We start from the raw sequence: 13231 nt of genomic DNA, 5'->3' as shown, positions 1-13231 counted from the left end.
CTGTTGTTGCATTGCCGGTGTTTGTTCTTCCTGCAGAATCCCCCTATCACGAATTCTGTGCTCTCTGTGGGTAGTAGGTGCACTTTACACCTACCTTTCAGGGTCTTGGGGTGGGCTGTTTTTCTAACCCTCACTGTTTTCTTACAGTCCCAGCGACCCTCTACAAGCTCACATAGGTTTGGGGTCCATTCGTGGATCGCGTTCCACTTTGGAGTATATGGTTTGTGTTGCCCCTATACCTATGTGCTCCTATTGCAATCTACTGTAACTTTACATTGCTTGCATTACTTTTCTGGCTATTACCTGCCTAATTTTGGTTTGTGTACATATATCTTGTGTTTATATCTTATCCTCACACTGAGGGTACTCACTGAGATACTTTGGCATATTGTCATAAAAATAAAGTACCTTTATTTTTAGTACTTCTGTGTATTGTGTTTTCCTATGATATTGTGCATATGACACCAGTGGTATAGTAGGAGCTTTGCATGTCTCCTCGTTCAGCCTAAGCTGCTTTGCCATAGCTACCTTCTATCAGCCTAAGCTGCTAGAAACTCCTCTTCTACACTAATAAGGGATAACTGGACCTGGCACAAGGTGAAAGTACCTCTGGTACCCACTACAAGCCAGGCCAGCCTCCTACAGTATGACCTTTATTTTACTGTATGGAATGGGTTGGTATGGTACGTTATGGTATGGCCTGTCATTGTCTAGTATGGTATGCCTGTCATTTTATAGTATAGTATGGTATTGTATGGTATGGCATGGCCTGTCGTTGAATACTATGTTATGACCTCTCACTGTAAAGCATGGTACTGTCTGTAATTGTGTTGTATGTTATGCTATGGTGTGGCTTGTGATTGTATAGTACAGTATGGGTTGGCCTGTCATTATATGGAATGGTATTGTTTGGTCTGGCCTGCCATTGTATAGTATGGTATGGTGTGGTAGGGCCTTTCATTGTATAGTGTTTTATGGCCTGTCATTTTATAGTATGGTATGGCTTGTCACTGTATGTTAGGTTATAGTATGATATAGAATGACCTGTCTTTGTATTGTACGGTATGATATGGTATAGTATTGTATGGTATTACCTGTCATAGAGTATGTGTATAGTATGGTATGGCCGGTCAGTGTACGGTATGGTATGGTATGTTTTTTCAATGAAGAGACACTCTTGGGATAAGAATTCAGGTAGTTTATTTAGCTACTAGGTAAGACCCCTGACAAGCAGTCTCTCCACCAACCGTCAAATCTGTCCTCCCAGCATTCTACATTCCATAGCTTGTCGGGAGCAGAACAGTGGGATAACATAAGTACATGGAAAGATAATATTAGCTAATATGCCACAAAGATATAGCAGTATGGTAACAGAGAGAGGTGTCCAAAGCCACAGGGAGAGAGGGGGTGAGGCAGAGGGGGAGGGACACTGACAGGTGGGATGGATATAGCGAATGGGAAAAGGCAGCATGGACAGCAGAGTGAGAATGGGCAGCACAGAGAAATATAATTTTTGCAATACAACTAAACCAATAGAAAAATTTAAGTGACATCTGCACACTGAAAATAAACCTTTTAATTTATGGTGTAGCATGTTTGAAGCAGCAACAAAGACACAGATACAGAAAGAGCTGTCAAAAGCCAGAGGGATGGAGAGTGGGAGGCATGGGGGCAAAGACAGATGGGTGGGTGGTAGGAGGAAGGGAGCAGGTAAAAACAGCACCGACGAACAGAAGAAGTAGCATGTCTGCAATACAACTAACCTAAATCAAAAAGAGGCACTTAGAAGAAATTAAGCGGGGGTCACCTCAGCTTCCCAGTTCCATAATACAATTAATCAAAAGAGAAGGGCCCACTGACTATAGCTCCCTTATCTCTTTTTTCCTCACTTTTAAGGACATCCTGGATGTTTTTTTTTTAATTACTCTCACCCCCTAGAAATTATAGTGGCATGCTTTATCATAGGGTTCTTATCCAGATACCCACTTGTATCTTGACTGGCTTGTTAGACCTGACAACCTTACGGTAGTCTTTCCCCAACTTTTTACCTGCCTCCCTCCATTTTTGTTATCTCCTTTTTGCTGGGTTTAAGACTCTGCACACTTTACCACTGCTGACCAGTGCTGAAATTATTGCACCCTCCCCTCTAAACATAGTAACATTGGCTCATACTCAATTGGCATATTCAATTTACCTATCTGTCCCTTAAAAAGTGCATTAGATTTTCCAAAGGCCTGTAAATTAAAAGTTGCTAGTGGGCCTGCAGCACTGATTGTGCCACCCACATAAGTAGCACCTTAACCATGTCTTAGGTCTGCCATTGCTAGGCCTGTGTGTGCAGCTTTACTGCGACTTCGACTTGGTATTTAAAACTACTTGCCAAGCTTTAAATTCCCCTTTTCTTACATAGAAGTCACCCTTAAGGTAGGCCCGGGGCAACCCATAGGGCAGGAAGCTCTGTTAATAAAAGGCAGGACATGTATTTATAGGTTTTATATGTCCCGGTAGTGAAAAAAAAACAAAATTGTTTTTCACTACTGTGAAGCCTGCTCCTCTCATAGGCCAGCATTAGAAATTCCCTAAATATGCTTTTAAGTGGAAATTTCTGATCTGAGAGGAATAGACTTGCGTACTTGGTATGGTTGGAATGGTAGTGAGAAATCCTTCTTACTGGTGAGTTTGGATTCTACATTACTATTTCAGACACTTTTGGACCTACACCTGAACTCTGTCAGAGGGACTGCCTGGCTGCCCAAAGGACTCATCTGGACTGCTTTGCTGGATGGACTGGTAGCCTGCTTTTTGCCCTGCTGGCTGCTGACCCCTGACTCTGCTGGAAGGACTCTGCCTTTCTCCTTAAGTGTTCTCCAAGGGCTTGGATTTAGGTTGCCTCCTGTTCTGAGGTCTCAGGGCTGTCAAAGACTTCACCAAAGAGAAGAAAATCCAGCGCATAGGACAGTCGATGCAGCACCTGCATAATTCGATGCAATGCCTGCCAGACTGACGCAGTGCCTTTTGCCTCTAATCAGTGCGTTCTGGGGTTTCCACACATTGTCCCTGTGCATCAAAATATCTCGGCATTGCAGTGAGGCACTAAGATGGCGCTCCTGGAAACCTACACATCGCCTTGTAGCGTGGAAAGAAACAATGCATTGCGTTTGCCACACTGGAAAAATTGACACGTCCCTTTATTATTCCACGCATCTCCTCCTCTGCAGCCCTTCTGGATTTAGACTCATTTAAACCTTTAAAAAGTGATATCTTGACTTGTGCAAATTGGATTTTTGTTGTTGTGGTCTTACTCCATTCAGATAAATGTTATCTATTTTCCTAAACTGTATAAGTTATTGCACATATACTTTAGACATTGCCTTCTCAGATAAGCCTGCCTGCTCTGTACCAAGCTACTGGAGGCTGAGCACAGGATAATATTGGTGTTTAGGTGTGTTGTGTCTTAACCTGACTAGGATTGTCGTACCTACTTGGATGCATACGTCTGGCAATTAAAGCCTAAGGGCCAGATGTATCATCACGGCGCTTTGCGATTCGGAAATAGCGATTTTTAAGAAATCGCTATTTCCGACTCGCAAAGTGCCATGTTTCACATTTGCGAATCAGTAATATCGATTTCTTAAAAATCGCAAATGATATTACCGAATCGCAAATTGCGATACTGGCCCCATTCGCAGCTATGGGCCTGTTGGCCCATATCTGCAAATTTTTTGCATTTCCAAAATTGCGATTTCTGAACCAGAAATCGCAATTTTAGAAATGCAAAACCCCAGGGGGCTAGGGGGCCAAGGCCCCCTCTGCTGCACCCCTAAACATTTTTGGGGGACATGTAAGGTGCACACATGCCAAAAGGGCATGTGTGCTTTACATGTACAATTTAAAAATGCATTTTAAATGCATTTTTAAATTTTGCACATGGTTACCACCAAGTTCAACTTGGTGGTAATTAGCGATTGCTAAATGGCAAAATCGCATTTAGGAATTGCTTCATACATGTGCTAAGAAATCACAAATAAGGAATCCTTATTTGCGATTTCTAATTTAGAGAGTCGCAATTTGCTACTCTCTAAACAGGGTCTCAATTTTAAGGAATCTCTATTTTAGCGATTCCTTAAAATTGCGTTCAGAATGTATTTTATACATTCTGAAATGGCATTTTGCATTCGCAAACGGGCATTCGCACCGTTTGCGAATGCAAAATGCCTTCATACATCTGGCCCTCAGTTACTAACAGGGATCATACTGGAAACCCAAGTGAGCTCTTTGTGGACACTCTTGTCAGCTGACTCAAAATGTAAATTACTTTTACAAATTAAGCAATCTGGTTTCTTTTACAAGTTTACATTTGCAATAGCCTCAACCACTTCAGTGCTGTGGACGGAACGGTTCTGTCATCAGCCACGGTGTTCGGGGGCTGAGGACAGAACTGTTCCGTCCTCATCACATGACCACCAAATCCCTCTGCTGTAAACAGCAATGGGATTAAATTTTTCTTTTTTTCTTTTTTTTTTTACCTCAGAGGCTGGGAAAGACCTTCGCCAGCCGACTGAGGCACTTTTTTTGTTTCAGTGTAATGACGATCAGGGGCACGGCAAGCTGACGTCATTACATTGAAAGTGAAAATGAAATGAACCGATCAGCTCATTTCACTTTCACTGCTTTGGTCTCTGTAGGAGGCTGGCCTGGCTTATAGTGGGTACCTTGTGGTACTTACACCTTGTGCCAGGTCCAGTTATCCCTTATTAGTAGATTAGTAGTGTTCTAGCAGCTTAGGCTGATAGATGGAGCTATAGCAGAGCAGCTTAGGCTGAACTAGGAGACATGCAAAGCTCCTACTATACCACTTATATCATATAGCACTATATCATAAGAAACACAATACTCAGAGTTACTAAAAACAAAGGTACTTTATTTTAGTGACAATATGCCAAAGTATCTCAGAGGATATACTCCCTTAGGAGGTAAGTAAAATACACAAAATATGCTCACAAACCAAAATCAGGTAAGTAAACAGTTAGACAAGTAGTGCAAACACTGTAGAATACAATAGGATGCCATAGGACACAATAGGCCTAGGGGCAACACAAACCATATACTCCAGAAGTGGAATGCGAACCACAAATGGACCCCAGGCCTAGTGTAGTGTGTAGAGGGTCGCTGAGAGTGTGAGAAAACACTAAGGGTGTCCATGATACCCCACCCCAAGACTCTGAAAAGTAATAGTAAAGTTACCCTACTACCCCAGAAAGACAGTAAAGTCGAGATAGGGGATTCTGCAAAGGAAACAACTGACTACAAAGCACTGAAGATGGATTCCTGGACCTGAAGACCTGCAAAGGAAGGGGACCAATTCCAAGAGTCACGCAAGTGTCCAGGGGGGGCAGGAGCCCACTAAACCCCGGATGAAGGTGCAAAAGGGCTGCCTCCCGGTGGAAGAAGCCGAAGATTCAGCAACAACGGAAGGTGCCAGGAACTTCTCCTTTGGTCAGAATATGTCCCACGGTGTGCTGGAGGATGCAGAGTTGTTTCATTGCAGAAAGACTGCAAACAAGCCTTGCTAGCTGCAAGAGTCGCGATTGAAGGTTTTGGGTGCTGCCAGGGCCCAGGAAGGACCAGGAGGTCGCCCCTTGGAGGAGGAGACAGAGGGGGCGTTCAGCAACACGGAGAGCCCACGCAGAAGCAGGCAGCACCTGCAGAAGTACCTGAACAGGCACTTAGAAGATCTGAGGACGACGGTTGACTCAGAACAACAAAAGAGGGTCCCACGACGTCGGAATCCAATCAGCGGGTTGGGCAAGGCAGGACGGAGTGCTGGGGACCTGGGCTAGGCTGTGCATGAAGGAATCCTTGCAAGAGTGCACAGAAGCCCTAGCAGCTGCAGTTCACGCAGTACACAGGATTGCTGTCTGGCGTGGGGAGGCAAGGACTTACCTCCACCAAATTTGGACAGAAGGACCACTGGACTGTGGGGGTCACTTGGATCAAGCTCCTGTGTTCCAGGGACCACGCTCATTGAGATGAGAGTGGCCCCAGAGGACCAGTGAAGCAGAAGTTTGGTGCCTGCGGTAGCAGGGGGAAGACTCCGTCAACCCACGGGAGATTTCTTTGGGATTTCCAGTGCAGGGTGAAGGCAGACAGCCCTCAGAGCATGTACCACCAGGAAGCAGTCGAGAAAGCCGGCAGGATTAGGTGCTACAATGTTGCTGGAAGTCTTCTTGCTACTTTGTTGCGGTCATGCAGGCGTCCTGGAGCAGTCAGCGGCCGATCCTTGGCAGAAGTCAAAGAGAAAATTTAAAAAGCAGAGAGAGCATAAACACTGAAGTTGTGGTTAGCAGAGCCTCAGTGATACAGTTAGGCACCACACAGGGAACACATACAGGGCATACTTTATGAGCACTTGGGTCCTGACTAGCAGGATCCCAGTGACACAGGCAAAAACAAACATACACACAAGTAAAAATGGGGGTAACATGCCAGGCAAGATGGTACTTTTCTACACACCTATTGTTCACTCTCTCTATTTTATCAAATGAATTGCTGTTTATGCTGTACAGTATACACAATGGAAACCCATTGCAAGGTGCAGCTCAGTTATTGGCTATGGGTACCTTGGGCTCTTAGTGAACCTAGAAGCCCTGTATACCCCTGCAACCAGAAGGGTCCAGCTGACGTAACAGTATGTTGCTTTTGAAAGTCTGCCATAGTTAGGAAAAGTTACAGATGAAAACATGGACACAAATGGCTGTTTTTGTCAACTCAAGTTCAATATTTTTTTCATTGTAACTGTTAATTTCTATAGGAAAATCTTGAAGATTCTACACCAATGACCGCTTGCTCAATTCAGAATTTTGTCTACTTTTTAGAAATGTACAGCCTTTGGGGATCCATCATTGGTTTCAGACCCATTTCTACTACTAACTGGAATTAGCTTGAAAGCATAAAAATAGGAAAAATGGGCATTGTCCCAGTAAAATGCCAAAACTGTGTTAAAAAATGTGGTTTTCTGATTCAAGTCTTCCTGTTCCAGAAATCTGGGAAGATGTTGATTATAGCACTGCAAACACTTTGATGTTATTTGCAGGGAAAACAACATATGGTTTCTTCTGTAGCACTTTTTCCCCATTTCTCACAAAACCTCCAACATTTTGCTCTATTTTGTTTATTTTCTCAGTCCTCTCCAGGGGAATCGACGTACCTTTAAAATTCTCAGGATGTTGGAAAAAAAGGACGCACATTTGGAGTGGATGTGAGAAAGTAGCCTCTTTCTAGCATGGTTACCCCCACTTTTGGCCTGTTTGTGAGTGTGTGTCAGTGTGTTTTTACTGTGTTACTGGGATCATGCTAGCCAGGACCCCGGTGCTCATAGATAAAAACCTATATGTCAGTGTGCTTTGTCTGTCTCACTGGGATCCTGCTAGCCAGGACCCCAGTGCTCATAGTTTGTGGCCTAATGTATGTGTTGTCAGTAGTGCTTGACTGTGTCACTGAGGCTCTGATAACCAGAACCTCAGTGCTTATGCGATCTCTTCTTTTAAATTTGTCACTGTAGGCTAGTGACTTCTTTTACCAATTTCAGTTGACACACTGGACCCCCCTTATAAGTCCCTAGTATATGGTACCTAGGTACCCACGGCATTGGGGTTCCAGGAGATCCATATGGGCTGCAGGATTACTTTTGCCACCCAAAGGAAGCTCGAACAAACCCTTGCACATGTCTGGCATTGGAGCCTGCGTGAAGTAACGCACATGTTATTTCACAGCCATTTTCACTGCACTTAAGTACCTTATAAGTCACCTATACGTCTAACCTTCACTTGCTGAAGGTCAGGTGCAAAGTTACTAAGTGTGAGGGCACCCTTGCACTAGCAATGTTGGCAACACATAGTTCAGGGCCATTTCTCAGACTTTGTGAGTACGGGGACACTATTACACGTGTGCACTACATATAGGTCAATACCTATACGTAGCTTCATAATGGTAACTCTGAATATGGCCATGTTACATGTCTAAGATCATGGAACTGTCCCCCCATTCCAAATCTGGTATTGGGGAGCCAATTCCATGCATCCTGGGGGCTCCACTGTGGACCCCCAGTAATGCCAAGCCAGCTCTCTGAGGCTTGCACTGCAGCTACAGCTGCTGCCACCTCACAGACAGGGTTCTGACCTCCTGGGGTATGGGCAGCCCACTCCCAGGAAGGCAGAACAAAGCATTTCCTCCGAGAGAAGGGTGTTATACCCTCTCCCTTTGGAAATAGGTGTTACAGGCTGGGGAGGGGTAGCCTCCCCCATCTTCTGGAAATGCTTTGAAGGGAACAGATGGTTCCCTCCTTGCATAAACCAGTCTACACCGGTTGAGGGACCCCTTCTCCCCTGCTCTGGCAGGAAACTTGACAAAGGAAAGGTGAGTGACCACTCCCCTCTCCCTCACCACCCCAGGGGTGGTGCCCAGAGCTCCTCCATTGTGTCCCAGACTTCAGCCATCTTGCTTTGCAAGTTGTGGGGGCGCTCTGGAGGCCTCTGAGTGGCCAGTGCCAGCTGGTGACGTCAGAGACCCCTCTTGATAGGTTGTTAGCTGATAAGGTAGCCGATCCCCCTCTCAGGGCTACTTAGGGTCTCTCCTGTGGGTTCTCTTCAGATTCTGCTTGCAAGTTTTCTTCAGGAATCCTCTGCAACAATGTCAGACTCTTCTGACCTCTGATCAACCACAGCCTGCTCCAAGAAACACTGTAACTGCAACAAATTGTCTACAAGAGACACTTTTCTTCAGCAACCTCAGCTCCAAGTCAGGAACTGCAACAGTTTCCATGGTGTGCACACTCTGGGGACTCCCTGTCTTCATCCTGCACCAGAAGAACAGAAGAAATCCCATGTGGAGTGACAGAATTACTCCCCTGCTCCAAGCAGGCACCTTCCAAGACGACGACCGGTACCCTGGGACTCCTCTCACAACAACGAGCATGCTCCTAAGGACACAGTGGGTGGACATCATTGACATAGACTATCCTGAGGTCCTGCAGCCGCAATTTGGAGGAGGTACGACCTTGCCTTCCCCGAGAACTACGGTGCCCCTGTGTACTGTGTCTTCTTCACCTCCTGAGGCCTCTGTGCACTCTTTGCAAAATTCATTTGTGGACAGCCTGGCCCAGGTCCCCAGCACCCCACCCCGTGACGCTCAACTCGCTGAGTTGTTCTCCGGCGGTGTGGGACCTTTCTTGTTGTGCTGCATTAAGCGCGTTTTGCACCTCCTTTGAACCCAGATCCTGCAGCTTCTGGGGGTGCTGGCTGGCATCCTGAGGGCTCTCTAAAGTGCTGAGAGCCACCTCTTTGTCCTCACTCAGAGTTGAGGCCCCCAGGTCCCTTCTGGGTCCATCCAGCACCATTTGGAAGAAAAACACACTTTTGTCGTAGCCAAGGCTTGTTGGTACCTTCCAACGCGAAATCTCATCAGCAACGATCTTCAAGCTGTGGGAACATCTTTTTCATCATGCAGGAACCCTCTTCTGGGTTGGCAGGGGCTCATGTCCTTCCAGGAACTTCTTTCAACTTCTGGACTTGGTACCCTTCCTTTGCAGATCTTCTGGTCCAATAATCCAGCAGTTGTTCTTTGCAGACTTGGTTGGCTGCTGCAGAATCCCAAATAACGAGGTGTAGTGTGTCCTAAGGAAACTTGTAGTACTTTACTCCTGCTTTTCTGGGCTCTGTGGTGGAGTAATTTACTTACCCTTATGTATTCTTACTCTCTCAGCGATTCAGCACACACTACACTTGTCTAGGGGGGAATTTGTGATTCACATTCCACTTTTTTAGTATATGGTTTGTGTTGCCCCTAGACCTATTTTCTCTCATTGCATTCTATAGGATTTCCTACTGTTTGCATTGTTCTGTGACTATTAACTTGTCTAATTTTGGTGTCTAGTGTATATTTAGTGTATAATACTTACCTCCAGAAGGAGTATTGTCTCTAAGATATTTTTGGTACTGTGTCACCCAAATAAATACCTTTATTTTTGGTAACACTGAGTATTGTCTTTACTTGCGTATAAGTACTGTGTAACTATAAGTGGTATTGCATGAGCTTTGCATGTCTCCTAGTTTAGCCTAAGCTGCTCTGCTATAGCTACCTTTATCAGCCTAACCTGCTAGAACACTACTACATTTCACTAATAAGGGATAACTGGACATGGTATAAGGTGTAAGTACCCAAGTTACCCACTACAAACCAGGTCAGGCTCCTACAGTGGATATCTTATGTGGACAAAAGGTTATGGGGCCATAAGCGCAAACTACCGCAAATAGCCGAAAAAGGCTCAGCATGGTGGAAAAGGCCTAACAGTGAAGGGATTAAGCCGCTCTAAATAAATGAAATATGGTCAGCAATGTCCACATTCTCCGAATCTAAAATGTGCAAGTCAGCAACATGAAGCATAAAAAATGTGGAAACACAGTTGTGGCAAGGGGATACTGGATATCTGAGGTACATAAATCATTATGTTGTCTGCTTTTTTCTGTCTTTTGTTCTGTAAAGGAAAGCTGTTTTGGGAAATTTATCAAGCATGGGATTGTATTCCACGTGTATGACGACAAACAATCACCTGAACAAGCCATGCCTCATATAACCCTCCTGAAATGCTCTGGTCAACTCTTTTTAGATAGCCATCCTTTATGGAATCCTAACATTTTCAACTCACTTAAAGCCCTGTATACCCTTGCATGATCAAACTCACTCCTTTCTTCTTGCTCAGAGGTTGGTGCTTTTGTAAATATCCCTATTTTCTCAGAGGCCCCTTGATCAAGTCAAAACGGTTGGTAGAATGCTTTATATTCAAAATACATGTTTAGAGGGGAGATTCTGGCCTTCGGAAAGTTTATTATATGAAAATCATGTAAAAGTTGTAAAATATGAATATATTTTCTAGATTCACAAAATGAAAGGGTAGATAATTTGGATATACTTGTGAGAACATCCAATTGTTTTGGCTCTAAGGTTTCAGGTTGCATCTTACAAAGGGTTGTCCAACTTCTAGTTTGAACTGTAAATGAATATGCAGCTTAACCCTAGTAGGACATTCCAGTTACGTGTTCAGAACATTCTGACATACGTCATTGAGTCCAGAATGAGGTAGCAACCCTCTTACTTTTGTCATTTACAGAGAGCTACGTAATGAGTGTCAAATGCTGTTGTTCTCTGCAACATTTGAGGATTCTGTATGGCAGTTTGCTGAAAGAATCATCCCAGATCCCAACATCATTAAACTGCGCAAAGAAGAGCTCACATTGAGTAACATAAGACAATTCTATGATCCCTGTGAGGTTAAAGAGCAAAAATATAAAGCACTGAGCAATATATACGGGAGCATCACTATTGCTCAGGCAATAATCTTCTGTCAGGTACAGTATGAACCCTCTCATTTCATTATCACTCGAGAAGGTTTTGATCTGGCTTCTTCACGATCCTTTCTCCTTTTGGCACATGGGGATCACAGACTGTGATAAAAGATGTTTTAATTCTTGCCTGTCTCTTCTGCTTTCAACTGTTTGGAAGTGTGAACATATGTAATGCTTTAAGTAAGATGAAAAAAGGAGAGCAGATCTAAAGTGTTACAAGCAACTAGTAGTCATGGGCGTGGCCTAAGAAGGTTTGGGTGCATTGTGTTAGAAGCATAGAAACTAAGCAAGCATTGTAAGAAGTGTAGTGGTTTTCACTAAAGGAGGAGCCTAACCCACGTGGCCAAGTGTTGGGTTTTTTAAAAAAATGTCTAATTAAATATAATTCTCTTATACAGAAAGTGTAGCTGAAGTAAGCAAAGTAGCAAGTTATTTAACATATGCTATTGGCGAGTGAGCTCAAAATAAATAGATTTGGCAAGCCAAGTGCAGAATGCTTATCTTTTTTTAAATGAAACTCCTTGGTAAGTGTAGGAAAGTACCATTTTCCTTGGCATGTTACCTCCATTTTTACCTGTATGTCAGTATGTTTTTGCCTGTCTCACTCGGATCCTGCTGGTCAGGACCCCAGTGCTCATAATTTTTGTCCTAATGTGTATGCCTGTGTAGTGCCTAACTGTATCACTGCAAACCAGAACCTCAGTGCTAATGCTCTCTCTGCTTTTAAATTTGTCACTGTAGGCCAGTGACTTGATTTACCAATTACTATTGGCATACAGGACCCCCGTATGAGTCCCTAGTATATGGTACCTAGGTACCCAGGGCATTGGGGTTCCAGGAGATACATATGGGCTGCAGAATTTCTGTTGCCACCCATAGGGAGCTCAGACAAACCCTTGCACAGGCCTGCCATTGCAGCCTGCGTGAAATAACGCACACGTTATTTCACAGCCATTTTCACTGCACTTAAGTAACTAATAAGTCACCTATATGTCTAACCTTCACATGCTGAAGTTTAGGTGCAAAGTTACTAAGTGTGAGGGCACCCTTGCACTAGCAAAGGTGCCCCCACATAGTTCAGGGCCATTTCTCCGGACTTTGTGATTGCGGGGACACCATTACACGCGTGCACTACATATAGGTCAATACCTATACGTAGCTTCACATTGGGAACTCCGAATATCGCCATGTAACATGTCTAAGATCATGAATTGTCCCCCCCCCCCATTCCATATCTGGTATTCGAGAGCCAATTCCATGCATCCTGGGGGCTCCACCTAGGACACCCAGTACTTCCAAACCAGCTCTCTGAGGCTTGCACTGCAGCTACAGCTGTTGCCACCTCACAAACAGGGTTCTGCCCTCCTGGGCTCTGGGCAGCCCAGTCCCAGAAAGGCAGAACAAAGCATTTCCTTTGAGAGCAGGGTGTTACACCCTCTCCCTTTGGAAATAGGTGTTACGGGCTGGGGAGGGGTAGCCTCCCCCATCCTCTGGAAATGCTTTGAAGGGCACAGATGGTGCCTTTCTTGCATAAACCAGTCTACACCAGTTCAGGGACCCCTTCTCCCCTGCTCCGGCACAAAACTGGACAAAGGAAAGGGGAGTGACCACTCCCCTGTCCATCACCACCCCAGGGGTGGTGCCCAGAGCTCCTCCAGTGTGTCCCAGACTTCAGCCATCTTGCTTTGCAAGTTGTGGGGGCACTCTGGTAGGGTCTGAGTGGCCAGTGCCAGCAGGTGACGTCAGAGACCCCTTCTGATAGGTCCTTAGCTGATATGGTAGCTAATCCCCCTCTCAGGGCTATTTAGGGGCTCTCCTGTGGGTTCTCTTCA

At 44.8% G+C, this 13231-nt stretch overlaps 1 protein-coding gene across 1 annotated transcript in view; it reads left to right on the top strand.

Annotated features, from left to right (window-relative positions):
* LOC138283564 (ATP-dependent RNA helicase DDX25-like) overlaps window positions 1-11504 on the top strand; it is a 1306790-nt gene extending 1295286 nt beyond the window's left edge. Inside the window, exon 6 of the mRNA XM_069221504.1 lies at window positions 11165-11504. Coding sequence (XP_069077605.1) covers window positions 11165-11504 — 340 coding nt within the window. The remainder of the gene's footprint in view (window positions 1-11164) is intronic.
* Window positions 11505-13231: the final 1727 nt, after the last annotated feature.

This window comes from Pleurodeles waltl, chromosome 3_1 (genome assembly GCF_031143425.1).
Source record: "Pleurodeles waltl isolate 20211129_DDA chromosome 3_1, aPleWal1.hap1.20221129, whole genome shotgun sequence".
NCBI lineage: Eukaryota > Metazoa > Chordata > Amphibia > Caudata > Salamandridae > Pleurodeles > Pleurodeles waltl.
Note: the sequence above shows the minus strand (reverse complement) of the source record. Positions and strands in the feature narration are given on the sequence as shown.